The 17,546-nt window shown below is 42.2% G+C and overlaps 1 protein-coding gene across 1 annotated transcript; it reads left to right on the top strand.

The window, feature by feature from the left end:
* Window positions 1–14,350: 14,350 nt before the first annotated feature.
* LOC115678705 (homeobox-leucine zipper protein HOX11-like) lies at window positions 14,351–16,530 on the top strand. Its single transcript, XM_030602118.2, has 4 exons — window positions 14,351–14,919; window positions 15,152–15,474; window positions 15,635–15,714; window positions 15,828–16,530. The coding sequence occupies exons 1-4, from the start codon at window positions 14,562–14,564 to the stop codon at window positions 16,162–16,164; spliced, it is 1,098 nt and encodes a 365-aa protein (XP_030457978.2). The 5' UTR covers window positions 14,351–14,561; the 3' UTR covers window positions 16,165–16,530.
* The last annotated feature ends 1,016 nt before the right edge of the window (window positions 16,531–17,546 follow it).

Below are 17,546 nucleotides of genomic sequence, written 5' to 3'. Positions count from 1 at the left end.
ATTTTTGCCAAAAAAGTTACATGAGCCTTTGTTAGTGATGAGTAATGGGCTCTGTCGACGAGAGCAGAGTTTGGTCAAACGGAAGTCATCGATGAACGAGACGACCGGCGAACTCCGAACTTGTCGACGTTGAGAAAATCGACAACACGTGGTGTGAAAAGTTATCGATGGAACCTTTCATCAGAAAGAGAAATCGATCGACAAAGCGCTCGACAGCAAGTGATCCTAGATTTTGGTTAAGTGTTGAGGCAGTGCAAATAATGAACTGAACATAAGCCTTATTTTTCAGTTAACGAACAAAATTGCTCCAAGAAAATCTTTTCTAGAAGTTGTGTGATCCAACCCGAATGAATGTTCATACTATTAATCAAGCAAACACAATTGCCAATTCAAACTCAATTTTTTTGCCAAAAAAGTTACATGAGAATATCGGTAGATATAGCTACCGCCCTAATATGACCAAGTCTTTACTAGTGATGAGTAGTGGGCTTAGTCGATGAGAACTTTGGTCAAACGGAAGTCATCAGTGAACGAGACGATTGGCAAACTTCAAACTTGTCGACGTTGAGAAAATCAACAAGCCGTGGTGTGAAAGTTATGAACAAAGCCTTTCATCGGGAAGAGAAGTCGATCGACAAAGTCCTCGACGGCAAGTGATGCCATATTTTGGTTAAGTGTTGAGGGAGTGCAATTAATGAACAGAATAGAAGTCTGCCAACACATCAGTTGAAGACAGATGGTTATGCCGATATTCTCAAGATTTGCAACTTCTTGTAAATAATCATTACAAGATAATAGAAGATTGTGTCTAGTGTTTATAATTTCTTATAACAAAAGATAGCATGGGAGGTTTAATGGATTTAAAATCCATAATAGTCGGTAATAACTTCTCAAGTAAATAACCTGGAAAATTAGATTCAAGACGCCATAATAAAATGACATGACATTGCAAATAGAACTCAAAGCATGTTAAGGAAATGACATGAGATGGCAAAATCACATGTGACATAACATGACAATTTAGATGCAAAAGAAAAAATGACGAAATAAGGCGAGATGACAATAATCACACGTGACGTGACATGACAATTCAAATGCCAAACATGATAAAAAAGCGACATGACATGGCACTAGTAACTTGACAAATTACATTACTTGAGAAGTCATTTACATTCAATTTGCGACTTTAGTCGAACATGATAACGTTTAAGTAGAAACATACATTTTTTATTCAGTCAAGTAAAAAAAAATCATAATTCAGCTTCAAATCATGATTCAATGTGAAATCATTATAACTGTAGGCTTTTGACTTCCAGTTGCATTGTCATAGCTTGTCTAACACACGAATCATATCACTTCAGTACATGACCTATGGTTTAGCTTACACATAAAGGAGATAAATTAATGTAGCACTTCAAAACATCCACCAACCTTATATCCCCTAAAAACTACACCGTTCATATCATCAACAACAGCAACATGCATCGTAGCGCAATTTCAGCACAACCAGAACCGTAGTGGCCTAATTTCAAATTATTATATTCAAAACAATCTTTTCAACGGTCTACAAACATGCATAATGACACATTCTAAACTAGAGATTCCATTTCGTAATTATGACGGCTTAGAAGCATGCATAATTCATAACAACGATTCCGGCATCATAGCGAAGTATCCCAAGACTAGAGATTTCATTTCGATATTGCGGCATACTAGAAAAATGCCTCATTCAACTTTTCAAACAAGCAGCATAACGACACATTCTTTAAAACTAAGATTCTAAAAGAGCATTATGACGCAAATTGAGAGAATTTCTACATAGGGGAGGGGCTATTTGTAGGACGAAGCGACTGCCTAGAGTCCAAGCGTGCCTCTCTCGGGCCCGTAGCTTTTCCTTCCTTCAATTTGTGTGATTTTCATGGCGTTGGAACGCTCGTGTCGAGAGTTTTCCAACGAGCCCAATATTGTTAGGAAAAATTGTGAAATCACGGACTCTAGTTGTTTCCCTGTACTGAGGTTTATGGCTTAGGTCTATGAAGGAGGAGTCATCTTCGCAACTTGACGCTTTGAAAAATCATCATTTGCCATAACTCAAGGGCTTGGAAGTTTCGCTCGATTCCGAGTCCTTCGAGTATGCTAGTGGGGCTCTGGGACCCTTTTCTCGTATCAGAAGACTTTACCAGAGTTTGACCGGCCATTACTCCCTCGTCCGACATCCTATCAGCTCGATTGTTGCTGCGTTGGAATGCTTATAACGTTAGACAAAACTAATGTTTACAGGATAGCTTTTGCAGAACCAAGTAAGTTCTCTGCTCCCTTCCAATAATAAGCACGAATAAAGGAACGAGGGGCACAACTTGGGCTTAGTAAACAAAAATTCGAGCTTCGGTTTTTGTCTTTGTAATGACATCTCGAATCAGATCTTCAACCTCAAAGAATGACAACATTTGACATATCAAATTTTGCAGCCGTTTTCCAAAATTATCAAGTTTGAGCTATAGTTGACTAATGTTTGACCGATGAGATACGACACAAGGCTCAAACCACATGCATTCTACTCGCCAAAACGAGTCTTTTGATACCCATGTCGTCGCCTGAAATTCGACTCTTAATTTTTTACCCCTCCCTCTCCTGTTTCTTCTTCTTCGTTTTAGTTCAACAAATGTAAGAAGGCGCACGGTCGATGCAAATCATATTTTGCAACATGTATACCAAAGCGGAAAACGATTTTTTTAAGGCGCTAAAAGTCATTCTCCAAAAGTCAACGAAAAAAATGACTTGTGAACCTAGATGCACACCGCAAGCCGTCAGAAATAGAGTAGTTGATCTCGGCGTATGCTCATCATTGAATCTGGTGATCGGCCACACGATGATAGATCTGTTCTTGAGGGATAAGAGCGTGCTTCTAACCGCAGATATGCTTTTTGTTATTTCTTTTTGGCATTTGATTTCTTCTGTAGTTATTCGGGATTTCCCAGACTCGAAAGCTTTGTATGTACCTCTCAAGTATTATTCTAATATATGAATGACATCTTTCCTTGAAAGAAAAAGGCAGTTCACAATGCGCAAGATCGCTAAAATTGGATCTACTAAGGAATCACATCTTTGTAAGTTCCACCGGACCTCAATTATTGAGAGAACACATCATTTGATCTTTAATTGCCCATGATTTATATCTATTCAATATCTCATGTCCACACAAATTTTTTTTTTATTTTGAAATTCGCACCAAACTTGAGGGTTTTCTCTGCAAATTATTGCAAGTTCTACTTTACGTGATGCCCCCGAAGTTTTGAAAATTGTGGCAATTTGACCCCTCATATCTCAATTGTTGCACTTGCCACCCAACAAATTTGCAATTTCAATGTTCCTTAGCCCTTAATTTCGATCGAATTCTCATGCAATCTCGATCGCACGCCCCCGAGTGATTAGACGATCTTTCGTTCGAAAGGGCAATATCTAGCATATTCAGGACCACATTTTGCTCCCTAGATGAATTTCCCACTTTGTTACAAATAGCCTTTTTAATATTTCAGAATTTTCATGATGTCCCCCCCCCCCTTCCCCCGTTCACCTTTGATTTTTTAAATTAGTTCCCCTATTTTTATACGGTAATTGTACAATGAAAAAGATTTACCCTGCTCACTAAGGCTGCATTTATTTCGTGAAAAATATAGGATTTGGAAAATATCTTCCGAAAATAATAGCTTATATAGCTCACAAAAGATATTTTCCTCGTCCATTAGAGTATTTAGATATTTTCATACGATACAAGCGATAATATTTAAGAAAATATATTATAAATTATTTACTTTTTCGCAAAACAAACGAAATCTAAAATAAATAAATAATAATAAATAAATAAAAAGGAGGAAAAGAAAAATCGAGCACATATGTGCGACGATGAGGTTCTCATTTTGCAATCATTAAATTTCCTTTTTTTGCGTAGCTGAGGAGTGGGACGGGAGGGGGGAGCAGGGGGGGACTATTAATTTGCATGAAAAGAATAGAGATATTTTCATTATTTTATTTTATTTTATTTTATGTTATTTATGTTTATTTAAATTATTTTGTTTTAAATGAGACGTGAACCTCACAATGTCGGGGGGGGCTGACTAAACTGAACTTCCGCAGCAGCAATCATTACAAAAGAATTGAGACCTGCTCCCTCTGTCCAGAATTTCCCCTGTGGGCCCGTCATGCACATAAAATAAATAAATAAACAATAATATAAATAATATAAATAAAAACAACAATAAATACATAAAGACCAAAAAAAGAAGAAGAAAAGAAGAAGAAAAATAGTAAAAGTCGCGGGTGATTTCAGACCGGGGGAACGAACAAAATTGAAGAGGGGTCACGTTCTCCTTCGCTTAGTATTTATTTTATTTTATTTTATTTTATTTTATTTATTCATTACGTGACCCCAAAAAAATAATAAATAAATAAACATGCTGGTGCACTTCACGGATTATGTCGCATGCACGTACAAAAATTAGTTTTGAATTTCCCTGTTTCCAAAAAAAAAAAAAAGAGGAGATGTTTGCGAATTTGGGCAATCAATTGGAATTCGAATTTGCGCAATCGCTCGTTATTTTCCATTAGCGAGTGACTATTTTGATGCCGTTCTTGTCACGCACCGCTTAATAGGACGTCTCCCGTGCGATGTAAGACTCCGTGACGTCGTTGAACGGAAGATATACGGATCGAAAATTCGGCCTCGAGTTTGCAATCTCCATTTTCGATGCTTAGAATTTGAACATTTTTCTGGTTTTTCGTAGCCGTGTATTAATTTACCATACTGTCGTTTTAATGAATACTCCTTGCCTTTTATCTCTCACGCATCAAGGTACGACCTCGAATATTCATTTGGCGTAAATGCGGTCGCGTTATAGCCGCGTGCTCCATTGTGATTGTGTTAGTGGGAGACCGTGACCTGTGCATTTTGGTGATATAAATGCTCTCAAATTGCAAACATCAAAGCAATGCGAGGCAGCTTCCCGAAAGTTGTTGTGAATTGCTATAATTGTGACGGTACCGCGGTTATAATAAGTGCTCCATACCATCATGATAGTAACTATTATGGATCAACTATACATAAATGTGCTCTACAAACTCCAATCCGAGACTCGTAACTCGACCACCATGCACCCATCGCTATCTACCGCGGGCGACATCCAAGCGAACCTATGCCGCGTCCTTTGGACAATGCTCTCTCCCCCTCGCAACCTTTTGATTCGAGGTGGCTTTTGGCGTCGAGAGCACTCGATTCTTCCCTGCCCGGAAAAAGCTCGCGCGAGCATCCAATCCACACTCGGCATTCTCTCTCTTTTTTGTGTTTTTTATTAATTAATTAATTAATTACTTTTTTGTGTTTTTTCCAGTTATTATTATGAATATAAATTTCTTTTATATATATATATATATTAAGAAGAGCCGAAACCTGAAAAAAAGAGAGGGATCCCCACACGCGTACAAATGATTGGTGCCGCTCGATTTGTCCCCGCCACCCTCGACTGGGCCCCACATTCACTCCCGTCACGTGACCTGCCTTCATTGATCGCGCGCGGTCGGGTCACGTGCCTCCCCCTGGGAAGAGGAAGAAGCTTGTCCCACCGTAAGTAAAAGTATCTCTTGCGGCGTACGGCGCGAGGGGAAATACCGTTTCTTTCTTTTTTCCTTTTTTCTTTTTTCTTTTTTTGATACGATCCGACAGGTCCGGGTGGTTCGCCGGCCCGGTTCCATCTCTCGGGGCCCCGCCGAGGATCGCCGGTTTTTTGATCGGCCCGGGGCGAGAAAAGCGCGGTCAAAACCCCGCCAAGGCCGGTGGCGTGGCGGCGACGGAAGGCGACGTCGTCTTTCGCGAGATTACGAGAACCTTATCGTGCCACGAAAGGAATCTCTGGCCAACTTGTACGCTGGACTTTGGTTACCGTGACCTGAGAAATTTTCATTTCATTACTTGTCCTTTCTATGACTTTGCGTCGTTACGATAATTTAACATTTCTTCGCAGTGACGAAAAGTGACGACGTCTTTCGTATGATTTCAAAATCTAATCATGGTTCGAAAGAATCTCTAACCAATGTGTGCACTGGACTTTTGTTACCATAACTCGAGAGACTTCGTTACTTGTCCCTTTAGATATTTTTGCGTCATCACAATAATTTAATCTTTAGAATAATTCATTCCGCGCTTGTCATTTTTCACTTATAGGCTCTTGATTACTCTTGAGTAATTATTGGCATGATCAATCGATCAATCAAATTTTATTGTCTTTTTTTATGGTTTAACCGAATTGTTACAGTTCCCCTTAACAATGACTTTTTTTCAATTTCTTTTGTCAAGGGTCGAGTTTACAAAAGCCTCTAAACATTTTTTAAGCATGCTTAGTTTGAAATAATCCATTTTTTTCGAGATGTTGATTTCGCAATAGAATACTCATTGTATCGAAAATTTAAAAGTTTCTTTAATCGATTGCTTAACTAGGGCTCCCAAGAGATTTGCTAACAAAATCATTGCTTATATAAAAACCGAGGTTCTTGTGAATCGAGATCCTCTTGCCCCTTACAATGTAATGATGACATTGCATCATCGATTTTCCTAAGGTAAAATTCAAACGAGACGACTTGGGAGATTTTTGCATATGTGATACGAATAATGACGCAATAAATTGATGGGAAAAAGGCATTGCTTGTCTTTGTATTTTTTTTTGAAATTGTTCAAATCAGGATTCGAAACTTTGTTTTTGGGGGGGTCAATTGGGTCACTAAACTATATATAATATGTTCCGTGTACGTTGGTGTCTCGATTGAATTTGCAAATGAGTTGGTGACGTGAAATGGCATGCCGGCGCCTCTAGTCAATGCTAACGGGACAAAATAATGATAGACTTGGATTGATCCATCGTGCTTCCAAGGAAGATTTCGAAGACTGAAAAAGACTCGAACTCTAAATAGAGAGAAAAAGGAGGGGAGGCGGCAAGGGCGGCACCGGCGTCTCCCTTGAGCCGCGGTGGATCGCCAAGCGCTTGCCGGCCTCTAGAGATGGTGGCACAGCCACCGCCTACCTCGATCTTGAGAAGACCAAGTGAGGAGCGAGAGAGAGACGGTGGCATTGTTGCCTCCGTCCTATCGACGCGGAAGCAAGGTCACACGACCCTGAACGAATAGTCACCGGATTGCATTCTAGTGATGGTGTGCTCTATGATACAAATTTGGTCCTCGATGGGGCTCTCTGCTGCCTTACAGGCCTTCCTACGTTTTCGATCAATTCTAAAGGCCACCGGTCCACTCTTTTTATCGAAATTTCTTTTAAATGTGCTTTAAAATATTTAACTATATATAATTTCAATTTTTTTTAAAACCATGTAGGATGACAGCGATCCCATCAACGTTTTCATTGACCTTTTATTGAAGGACTAATTTCGAACAAAGCATATATAGTTTAGGGACCAATTTGGTTGAAAGAAAAGGTTCGAGACTTGATTGCACATTCTCAAAAAACATGGAGATAACTAACCGTTTTTAGATAGAAGATCAGCGTTTGCTTCTTGCAAAGCAAACACTCATTCTTGGGAGGTCAGTTGAAGATTTTAGTTACTATCTTTATACTCAATCAAAAACTTTTATTTTTACGGGTTTTATTAGCAAGTGTCCTCGAGACACTTGTTAAGCATGTTTATTTCATATATTTTAAATTTCAAAACAAGAATAACACATAATACAAGAAAAACGGTGTATTGAAAATTAGTGCGTGCATGCATTCATTTCATCACCCAACTAAAACTACTCATGTCACTTTGTAAATTAAGTTCTTGCTAGATCTTTTTAGTTCTAGGGTTTCTCACAGTTCTAATAGTCAGACTTGCTAGCTAAGTGGAGAACAAAAAGAAAAACCATGAGCTAAAGGTAGATGGTAGCTCCCCAAAATGCACTTTGCATAGTGGCAATCGATGGGATGGAGTCGACCAAAGTAATCTTTTGACAATTCCAAAGTTTTTCTTCGAAGTTAATCATATCTTTCTATTGCTCACATGTAAGTTGGTCTAACATGGCTTTGAAAAGTTGTTCGAAAAGGGAGTCACAAGGTTTGAACCCTAATATTCAATCTAATTCTTTCGAAAATGTCGCTCCATTGGTCCTATCCGACTGCACTTGTAGAGATGGAACATAGAAAAGGGATAAAAGGGAGAACCGTTACACAGTTTTGCTTTCGCTAACCCTAGTGCTATGTGGCCTAGAAAAGAGACCATGGATTGAATTAGGTGACGAGCAATACTCTAGCCTCTCCCTATGCGAATTTGAGGTGACTTTCGCTTTCGATCTTTATAATTTTTTCTTATTGCGTCTGGCAACTCTTATATGTTGACTTTCATTTGATTTGGAACGTACAATATGTTTCCATTATATAAACAATACGGATGCATATGCATATGTATTGTTTTTCATTCTCAAATTTTGAAGAGAAAGTCATAGGTAAAATAATAGGTAGTTTTTTTTATTTGTCAAGGCCTTTAAATAAGAATAATTAAATCTGCTCTTTTACTTGAGACACTTTCATCTTACAAACGGAGGAATAACACTCCAAATTGGTACACCTGATAGCTATTACGTGTCATCTAGCTTAAGAATTTGACGGTAAAATTTAACGGAAACTAAAATAATGTAAATTTGTCACACGTGTACGAATTTGAGATTTTGAGTGATCAAAAAATTAATTTTAAATAAATTTATAAAAATAATAACGATTTGAGATTTTTTCGTGACATTAATCCAAAATAACGTAGTAAACTTAACAAATTCCGTCACTTCCCCTGGATTTAACATATTAAATTAACTTAAAAAATTAGCAAAATCTCCAAAAATAAAGAAGAAGGATAATAACAAGAATAATAATAATAATGAAAGAAACCAAGGAGGACTCAAAAAGATTCAAGAGTCAAAAGAGCTCGTTATTGGGAAGAGAAGGGGATAATGATGGGGACCATTCACCAAGAAACAGTTGGGTACACACAAACCATATATATTTCTTTATTAATCTTTTACCAAAGTACACATGCAAGATCTCATCGACCCTGCACTAGATCTGCTCTTGTCTCTTTTCTGTGTGTTGTTGGGTCAGAAGTCCTCCCCTCCCCCCCCTCGTTAGCTTCGAATCTACGTTCTCCCTTCCTTCCATCCATCCATCAATCAATCAATCAATCAATCACTCACATGATGGCAGTCTTCTCTTTCCTCCTCCTCTTTCCATCTTTCCTTCGTTATAAAACCCTAAGTCTAGACGCCTTCCTTTCCCTGTGCTCGTAAAAAGATTAGCACTTTGAATTAGCCCCCGACCGTTTCCCTCATCTTAGCATGTCCATTGACTTATCTGTCGTTTACTAAGAAGCCTTTCTCTGCTGATAAAATTATCCATGCCCTTTATTGTTCATCATAAGCTTTTCCCTCTGCCGGAGAGTGGCAAGCTATTCGATACTTATGCCGATGCTCGTGTAATGTGACGAGACGAGCGATTCGTTGAATCACGCCGAATTCGAACTCGGGTCATTTGAAAAGAAGCCGACGCGGGAGAATTGCATCGCCGATCATCTCTATAGAAATTGGTCTCGCTCCTCGCATTCGAGGACGAACATAAAGATTTCGATTTTTGCTTTGCTAGGGTCTGACCAAGTTGGACGCCTTAGAAGTGCCTCTTATAACCGTTGGCTTCCAAAAACACATGCTGCCAAACTAGGGTTTTAGACGACGCTATCGAATTAGCGGTTCATGTGTAGTCATCGAGGATAGGGTAATATTAAATAGAACAATGGTCCTCCCGCACACATGTAGGCATGCACGCTCACATATATAAATATGTGACATCACGCAAGAGGAGGGATTAAATTTAGGCGAGACCGCAAGAGGAGGAGTGACATCGCGGCGTGCAATAGCGACTGGCGGTGCCAACCGTAACGACGGGTAATGCTTTTCTCCTCCAAATGAAAATGCTTCGTTCTCATTGCTTCCGTCCTTCAATTTTTTAATACTACAAATAAGAAAACGTAGTTTTATCCTAGTCTTACAAACCAAGGTATAAACTATTCAACATCTTTATTTGTAATGCATCACGACCCATCACGTCCACAGACAGCACCACAAAAAATACAAGATAAGATAAACTCCTCTTTTATCTTATCCAACTCCTCAGTCGGGCTATATATACCATGCAAGAAACCCCTAAACAATCAGGACGCAATTTGTCTTTTTCTGGAGACGCAACATTGGAAGAAGTGCTTCTCCATGGTTGCTTTTTAACTTTCAATTTGAGGGTAATAATATAAATGGTCCCTTAATTTTAATTTGATGTGCAATATAATTCATAGATTTATAATTTGTTCAATAAATTATATGAAAATATTCAGGGTCGTTTCATCGTTAATTCAAATTCAGGAATAAAATTGAACATTTCAATATAGTTTAGGGATTAAATTGAACATATATTAAATGTCCATGGACCACATTGAACAATTAAAAATTCACGGATCATATTGTACGGTTCGGGAACCATATTAAACAAATTAAAAATTCATGAACCATACTACACATTGGATCAAAGTTTATATGAAGTATTTGTGCTACTCTCCCTTCAATTTACCTCGCTCCAAAAGATATCCTACCGATTTTCTACAACAGGACATAGCAACACGTTCTCTCCCCAATCAAACGACAGATATGAGCAGTCTCGCCTCAAAAACACACCCGCCAAAACCAAAACAGAACAGAACAAAACAAAACATCCTCTGCTGCAAAGAACTCCACACACACACACACACACGCGTATACAGTTTCGCACAGTCAAAATATCAAGGCAAAAGAACAGCAGAAACGCTGCAACAAATGTCAACCCACGACCGTGCGCAAAAAAGCAAACGAACGATCGTGGCGAGGGGAGGGGAGAATTTTAGCAAAAAGGAGCAGTTGGCAATAGGGCGCGTTCTTTCTTCCCCTTTCTGCCCCCCAACCCCATTGTTTTTTCCCTTCTTACTCCACGGTCGTCCTCTTCATCACAAGCTTCCAAACGGGTCCCGCCAAAACAATTCAACTCCCACACCACCACCCCCCCTCCCTCCCCCCCCCCCAAAGCCTTATCATTAAAGCCTGCGTGGCTTCAATTATTGCAATGATCCCAAAAGCATGACATATCTGACCTGGTCACATCCCCTAGATGTGAGCCATTTCAATTGCCCCTCCTGCCACCCTCCCCCTCCCTTCGGGACAAATTTCCAAAAAAGAAAAAAACAAAAGTCCCCACACCCCACGCGCGCGGACCCACCACTTTCACTCCCTCTTCATCAATCTCATCCACCAAATTTCCACAAAAAAAAAAAAAGAACTTGAGAAATTTCTTTTTATTTTTTCAAGGACATCCTCCCCTATGTTGGACTATGGTTGGAAAGGTAGACCCGCCCCCTAAGCGAAATCGGGGACACATTGGATACCTTCCCCGGGGGGTTCCCTTCTGGGGCTCTCGCGAGGCTTTCGAGGGGGCTTTTCGAAAAGACCCGCAGGAAGAAAAAGGGGAGATTGCACTTTGATTTTTGTTTTTCCCTTCTCTCCTTCTTCACTAAACCAAAAAAAATGGAATTGATAAAAGAAGACACCCGAGAGGAGTAAAAAGGAAAAAGGAAAAGTGGGGTGAGGGGGACACTTTCCTTAAAATAGTGGAAAAATAAATTGGTTTTATAATAAAAGGGAAGAAAAGGACGGTCGCTTTGTCTGCCCAAGGAAAACACGAAAAAAGGTCAGGGGGAGGGGACTGTGTTCCGGTCAAAATCTTGTGCTAATCTGACCCCAATATCTTTCCCGATGTCTTCTTGTCTGCACACACATCACGCTTGGTCCGCCCCCCGGGCAAAGGGAACAGCCCAATGGAATCGCGACACGTGGCGCCCGCGAGGTGCCGGCGAGGGCGCACTGCTCTTCCCTCCGGTTGACGAGTTAGGAAGCGAACGATAACCGTTCTGTTTTTTTATTTTTTTATTCTTTGAAAATAGATTTGGAACATAAATTTATTTGGTAACGTAATTTTTTTTTTCTATTTTTGAAATAAATTTATACTTCAGAAATAAATTTGGAATGGAAATTAGAAAAAAAATATTTATACTTTTCTATTTCTGAAACAAAAATGAGAAATACTCTTCTCATTACTTACCGTCACTACTAGCCGGCCGCCCACCCGCCGCTCCACCATCGCCTTCCACCGCCGCTGGCCGTCGTCCTCCGCCGCCTACCGGTTGTTGTCTGTCGCCGTCCACCACCGTCTCCCATTGCCCTCCGCCATCTTCTCCCGCTACCCTCCGTATGTCTTCCTTGTCGCCCAACTCGCCGCCTCCCACCGTTGGCCGCCATGCAGCCGCCGCCGCCGCCTCCCACCGCCGCCTCCGTCGCCATCCTCCATTGCCTCTCGCCGCCACTCGCCGTCCTCCGTCGCCACCTAATGCAGCCACCTCCCGCCGCCACCCGCCTCTTGTCGTTAGCCACCTCCCGCCATCAATTGCCTCTCGTCGTTAACGGCCTCCCGAAATTGTACGTCATCGGCTTCTACTTTAGAAAAAAAAATTTTGTATCGTTATCAAACGAATTTTTAATTCAAAAATAAAAATTTTATGCTGTTATTGTCCATAAAATAAAAAAAAATGTCACAAATTGATTTCTGAAATAAAATGATTATCTTTCGGCCCTCCGCGAGTCTCGTTAGCCATCGGCGGGCCGGGCAGGGTCGTTTCAATTCAATTGCGTCAGCAGCGATTTCGGAAAAATTTAATTCGGGAAACTCTCGAGATGATTTATAAATAAATGAATGAATGAATGAAATGGAAAAGCGAGAGTGGGGGGTCGTGCTGACGAGAGGAGGCAGGCAGGATGATTGGGGGGGCGGGTCGCGAGGATGAGTCCCAAACGCGGGCGACCCGGGAGGGGAGCGATCCCAGCCGTCGGATGGTCTGACTGGCTCCTTCCTTCTCCTTCCTTTCCTACACCCGCGCCCCACATCACCATCATCACCATCATGATCAGCATCGGTCTCATATTGCCACAATCATGACGCTGCGCCGAGGTTCGGTATACAGCAATAATTGGTGGGGTGGGGGGAAGGCATAGAGAGAGAGATAGAGAGAGGAATGGTGTTGGGTGAGTCAAATTAATTGCGTGATTAATTATGTCGATTAAGGTTCGACCACCCCAAAAAAAAAAAAAGAAACACATTATTATGTCAATTAAGGACTTTCTTTTTGTCAAGCTTCATTATGGATTTTCTTAGGTCATGAGTTCCCCTATCACCCATTCGAGGCTTTTTCATTTTTTCAATTTTTTTCTTTCAATCGTGCTTATTTTTTCGGACGGTGCTAACGGCGTATGACCTATTAGGGAGCAATCGTGGCGTCGGGATTTTGAAGGCATTCATCGGCGAAACCAGAAAAAAAAAATCAAGGCATGTAACGAGAGGTAAAATTAACATTCGTTCGAAGGAATTCGAGCATACAGATGTATCCGAACCGGGAACGTTGAGCTTTTTACTCATGACCAAATTATATACGGCGTTTCTCTTGAGAACAAGCATCGTTGCCGGTTTGTTTTCGGTGCGCGACGCTCGACCCACAGAGCGCTGATATGTCGTCCGCCCATAAAAGAGGCCCCTCGACCCCGCTCGATGAAGTCTCGACGGTCGATAACAACCCCATTTCCATAAAACCGATTATCGAGATCTGTTGAGGCTCGTTCATGTCACTCGAAACCATTTCGAATACGTGTAAACATGGACACGAACATCCAGATATATAGGTAAAGATTTTGGAATTTTAATGAGAGGGCCAAAGGTAAAAGAGGTCACTTTGATTGAGCAAGAGCCAAAAAAAAAAAAACCCTAAAGGGGCCCCTAGGGTTTCCTTCAAGAAACGGGCAAGAAGCAAAGCGAAAACATTCCCCCGCAGCTGCCACGCCTTTGAATGTATGTGCGCGGGTGGGGACCTAATAAATATCACCTGAACCCACCCGGCGAAAGTCAATCGAACTCTCCCTTTACGTCCATTTAAGTATTTTGCGAATCTCTCTCTTCGATCTCCTTCTCCTCCTCTTCTGGCTCATCTACCACCTGCACTGCACAGTGGCACACCTCTCTCTCTACCTTTTTCTCTCTCTAGGGGCATGGAGAAAGAAAGAAAGAACACTGTGCCTCTTAAATATTTATATGGATTCACGTGCGTTTGTCAACCTGGGCCTGTCGGTCAATCTTTACTACCCCTCACGCCATAAAATGGAACGAAGAACGATGAAAACCAGAAGAAAAATATAAATTATACAGCGAGAAAGGGAGAGAGGGAGAAAAGGGTACACTGCGGATGCAAAGGAGGGGGGGTGTGTGGGCGTGCTTGTGTGCGTGTTTACATTTAAAAGGGTGGGTTGGATTAGTCTGTGTGGCCTTTTCTTTTTAAAAAGTCCATCACGCTTCTCTCATCTTCTCTTCATCGTCTTCTTCTCCTTCTTCAACCTCGCTCTCTGTCTTTCTGCCTCTCTCTCTCTGTGTGATGGAGCTGGCTCTGAGTTTGGGGGACGCGTCGAAGTCGTTCTCGTTCCTCGACAAAGCCCCGAAGATGGCCGAGGCCAAGGACGGTAGCAACGGGGAGCTTGGGTTCTGCATGGGGTTGGGGATAAGTGGAAGGTCGTCGAGAGGCGGCGGCGGCGACGACGACGACGACGACGGTGATGGTGACAGGAGAGAGAGTCCGGCGACGGATCGCCGCCGCCACCACCAACAACATCATCCTCCTTCTACTCTTCTTCAGCTCCATCTCTTGCCTTTCTCTGCGACCAATCCCAGGAACAACCACCACAACCACAAGCCCTCCACCTCTCAGTTTCGCCTTCCGTGGCTCACCGATCACTGTAATTACTGCTTCCTTTCTGCTGTTGGGTTTTGCTTTTTTTGTTTTCCTCTGTAACGAGGAAGTTCATTTTAGATGATTGAGTCCATGGAATGTCTTACCGGTCTCAGATAAGGTTGATAAGGGAGGGGAAGTTTGGTAGACGATGGTTCTGTGCATCTTAAGCAGAAAATTAGGATATTTTCTGTTTTCTCTTAAATATTTTTTGATGTTTATGATTGTGCATGTTGCAGTGGGCTCCGAGCCGGAATCGTCGGGCGGGGCCGGCAAGGGCCTGGACGTGAACCGGTTCCCGGCGGCGGAGGAGGCGGAGCAGTCGTCGCCGAACAGCGCGCTGTCGTCGTTCCAGATGGACTTCGGCATCAGAAGCGGAGGAGCAGGATTCAGAAGCGGCGGCGGCAACAAGAGGGTCGACATGGAAGGAGACATCGAGAGGGACTGTTCGAGAGGCAGCGACGACGACGACAACGGCCTCACCCGGAAGAAGCTCAGGCTCTCCAAGGAACAGTCGGCTTTCCTCGAGGAGAGCTTCAAGGAACACAACACCCTCAATCCCGTGAGTCTCTCTTCCATACTTGCACCTCCAGATTCATCTTTTCTCTGATTAAACATCATGTCCAAAAGAACCCACGAGAAGATATCAGGAGAAAATGGGGTGTTATTGTTGATTTCTGTTGATGTTATTGTAAGAAACAATCCATTTTTTTACTCTGCAGAAGCAGAAGCTAGCTTTGGCAAAACAGTTGAATCTCCGTCCTCGCCAAGTTGAGGTGTGGTTCCAGAACAGAAGAGCCAGGTACCCTTCCTTCTTTTCTTGGGGTGCTTTCCGTTGAAGTTCGTGAATGGAACGAAGAGATGAAGTCATATTCTCCAGCATTAAAAGAAAGATTTGGTTATCTTCGTGGACAGGACGAAGTTGAAGCAGACGGAGATAGACTGCGAGTACTTGAAGAGGTGCTGCGAGACGCTGACGGAGGAGAACCGGCGGCTCCAGAAGGAGCTCCAGGAGCTCCGGGCCCTCAAGACCTCCCAGCCCTTCTACATGCAGCTCCCGGCCACCACCCTCACCATGTGCCCCTCCTGTGAGCGCGTCGCCACCACCACCACCGCGCCCGCCTCCTCCCCCGCCGCCGCCGCCGCCCCACCCATCGCCAAGCCGAAACCCAGAGCTTACCCGTTCCCCCACGCCCCCCAGCTCCACCACATCCCCCAGGCCCAACCCCAGGCCCACCAGGCCACCTCTTGATCATGACCGCCGGCGAGGCGACGGCGGCGCACGCGCCTCCCACCGCCGATGACTCCGTGTACATACCTTGGCTTGGTTCGTTAATTTAATGTGGGCGGTTTTATTTTGGGCTTTTTTTAATATTTAATTCCTCTTAAATTTGGTTGGGGTTCTGTTTCTCCTGGGTTGTCCCTACTGGTTTTTTTTTGGTAGAGGGAAAGCTTGGTGGTGCTGTGTTGGGGAAGAGTCAGAGGTCACGACCTTGTCCAAAAAATGGCTAATGGGAAGAGATTTTAGGTCAAAAGAGATGGTTGGTCAGTTAAGGAAATTACAACATTTTTTTTGTTCTTATTTCTTGATACATATATATCTTTTTTTCCTCGGAAATATCCCACTTTTGCTTATGATATTCTTATCTATTCATCGGTCCCAAGAATTGGAATGCATGAAAAGATTTGGTGGGGGTGGCCCCCACCTTCCAGAAAACATGCAGAAGAATTTCTGGGTTTGCGACTGTCCATGATGTTTTGAATTTTCTCTCGTGCTGACAACTGATTATGTCCTTTCTTTTTTGACCAGCCCTGCCCTTCTTTTTCTTATGTTAGAAGAGAAAAAAGAAGGGAATGATTGCAATGTGAAAGGGGAGTGGTGGGCTGAGACTAGTCGAGCTTTTACATGGCTGCATGTGTAGCAACTGTTCTCGGGTCCTCTTTGGACTGGTTTAGTGATTTTGGCCACAGCTTGGGTAGTTGGGGAAGAAGAAACATGGTTGAACTGAGACAGTGTTTTAAAAAGTATTTAGGGTTTGACAAGAATTGTAGTTGAAGTCTATGTCGAAGGGTTTTGTTCTGTCTGCTCATAATGTGAAGTCATCTTGATCTTTTCAAACTTCAATCATTTCCAGGAGGTTTTAGATGTATAATATAGATTAGCCCTAGTCAAGAATCATACCAAGAAAGACATGGCATTCACCATTTTCGTTGGCGTGCTTTAGCAGTCTTGTGACTTGAATTAGTCAGCTGTCCATACCGGTCGACGCCTTCTTTGGCCACATTGAATTGACTTCCAATCTTTCGAGTGATCTAAATTTCGGTCATTGGCATCTGTTGAATCTAAGAACGAACTGTTGCAGATTCAGCTAGGTCACAATGGATTGTGACCAAATCGCAATCGGTACATCTTGCTGAAATATTTATGAGCAATTTTCGAGGGGAGATCTGTTGGATTTCGTGAGGAAGAACACTGGAGTTCTAAGTGTCGACAACCTATGTCAATGCCTGCGTCCGCGTAAATAAAATCAATGTGTGATTAGCTCCTAAAAGTTTGTACTTGTATAAGCAACTTTACTCTTGTTCTTTAAGGAGGCCGGCATAGATATTGAGAAGGCTGAGGAGGGTTGAGCT

Source organism: Syzygium oleosum, unplaced genomic scaffold, assembly GCF_021117445.2.
Source record: "Syzygium oleosum isolate NSW1041296 unplaced genomic scaffold, Sole_v2.1 Sole_v2.10, whole genome shotgun sequence".
NCBI classification, from domain to species: domain Eukaryota; kingdom Viridiplantae; phylum Streptophyta; class Magnoliopsida; order Myrtales; family Myrtaceae; genus Syzygium; species Syzygium oleosum.
The sequence above is the reverse complement of the archived record's forward strand: the minus strand, read 5'-3'. Positions and strand labels throughout refer to the sequence as shown.

What these genes read in the sequence shown, in the direction of transcription:
- LOC115678705 (XM_030602118.2), top strand. Translation starts at nt 14,562, where the DNA reads ATGGAGCTGGCTCTGAGTTTGGGGGACGCGTCGAAGTCGTTCTCGTTC. An exon ending in TCCGTGGCTCACCGATCACT is followed by an intron (nt 14,920 to 15,151) that starts GTAATTACTGCT and finishes TGCATGTTGCAG; the next exon opens with TGGGCTCCGAGCCGGAATCG. An exon ending in TTCCAGAACAGAAGAGCCAG is followed by an intron (nt 15,715 to 15,827) that starts GTACCCTTCCTT and finishes CTTCGTGGACAG; the next exon opens with GACGAAGTTGAAGCAGACGG.